At 39.4% G+C, this 1,235-nt stretch overlaps 1 protein-coding gene across 1 annotated transcript; it reads right to left on the reverse strand.

The window, feature by feature from the left end:
- Window positions 1-357: 357 nt before the first annotated feature.
- On the reverse strand, window positions 358-1,066 carry Tsp_13116 (hypothetical protein). Its single transcript, XM_003368816.1, has 3 exons — window positions 958-1,066; window positions 733-924; window positions 358-581 (listed from the first exon to the last, which is right to left on the reverse strand). The coding sequence occupies exons 1-3, from the start codon at window positions 1,064-1,066 to the stop codon at window positions 358-360; spliced, it is 525 nt and encodes a 174-aa protein (XP_003368864.1).
- Between the last annotated feature and the right edge of the window lie 169 nt (window positions 1,067-1,235).

Raw genomic sequence — 1,235 nt, forward strand, 5'->3', positions numbered from 1 at the left:
GATACTTTGTCTGACGAGCAGAAAAATTTGTTACTTGGCATTTACTTGAACAGTATTTAAGTCTCTAACAAATGAAAATTTTCTTTGCCTGTTCTATTTGGTATTCTCGTTGTGGCTGATATGTCTGAATTGCACCTTCTAACATACCGTGGAGATGGTTCATCACTTGTTTATGCAATGTAACGTAAGGGTCCGCACTAAAATGAAAGTGAATTTTGGAGAAGATATTAAATTTAAATCTGAATAATGAAAACCACTATACAGCCGACCCTTCGTCGTTGGACAATCATATTGTAACAGTCTTATCAATTTCAACAACCTGAGTATCAATAATCTACCGTAAGAGGATATATATTTTTAGAGAAGGTCGCTGGCGAGATTGCGGAATGTCGTGTTGTCGTGGCGTATTCTTTGCTTTCGTCGGCGCTGTTGCTTGTGCATTTTATTGCTGAGTGAATGAAACTTTACTCGGTCGAATGTAAGCACTGACAAATCACTGTTCTCCCGGACTGCATTAATTAATGCATGATAGCATAGCCTACGGAATGAAGCTGGCCGTTGTACAGAAGAAATATTGGTGACTTGAAAAAGAATATGCTTAATGTACAGCATATTATCCTATATATGAAGAATTAATTTGTTTCGGAATATGATAAACAACGCTTCAATGACGTAATATGGACACATTTGGTAGTGATAACCGTCATCCGTCATAAAGATCATCAGAATAACTGCTCAGCATATACAAGCGAGAAATCGGGTAACGAGAAGACTCACAACAGAAATGACGACAGTTCCAAAGGTGTATGATGAAGCCAATTTTATAAAGAAGAATTGAAGGCCGTAATATGGATAGGTGTGAACGTGACAACTGTGATGCATCAGATGAATCACATGAATGAATGTCTGCACGGAGTACGCAGCCTGATGATCACAGCAGTTTGAAAGAAGAGAAACTGCTCAGAAATGACGACAGTCCCAACGATGTATGATCATCATATCTCCGCCGGATCCGCGATACAGCCAATTTAACAGCGTATCCGGTGTGTTCCGTGTTATTAAGCATTAGATTACCTTTGTGCAAGTCATGGAAGAATGTATTGTTGTTCCGTGGACGGAACAACAGAGCGATAATTCGAATTTATCCGAAAGATCACGCAAAGAGCTGTGCTGTAGATGAGCACCTGGCATTCCAAGTGGAAAATGAGCAATTTTGAAGAAACGCCACTTCCAAT

The sequence above is a fragment of the Trichinella spiralis genome (assembly GCF_000181795.1).
Source record: "Trichinella spiralis strain ISS 195 chromosome Unknown Scfld1828, whole genome shotgun sequence".
In the NCBI taxonomy this organism is placed as follows: Eukaryota; Metazoa; Nematoda; class Enoplea; order Trichinellida; family Trichinellidae; genus Trichinella; species Trichinella spiralis.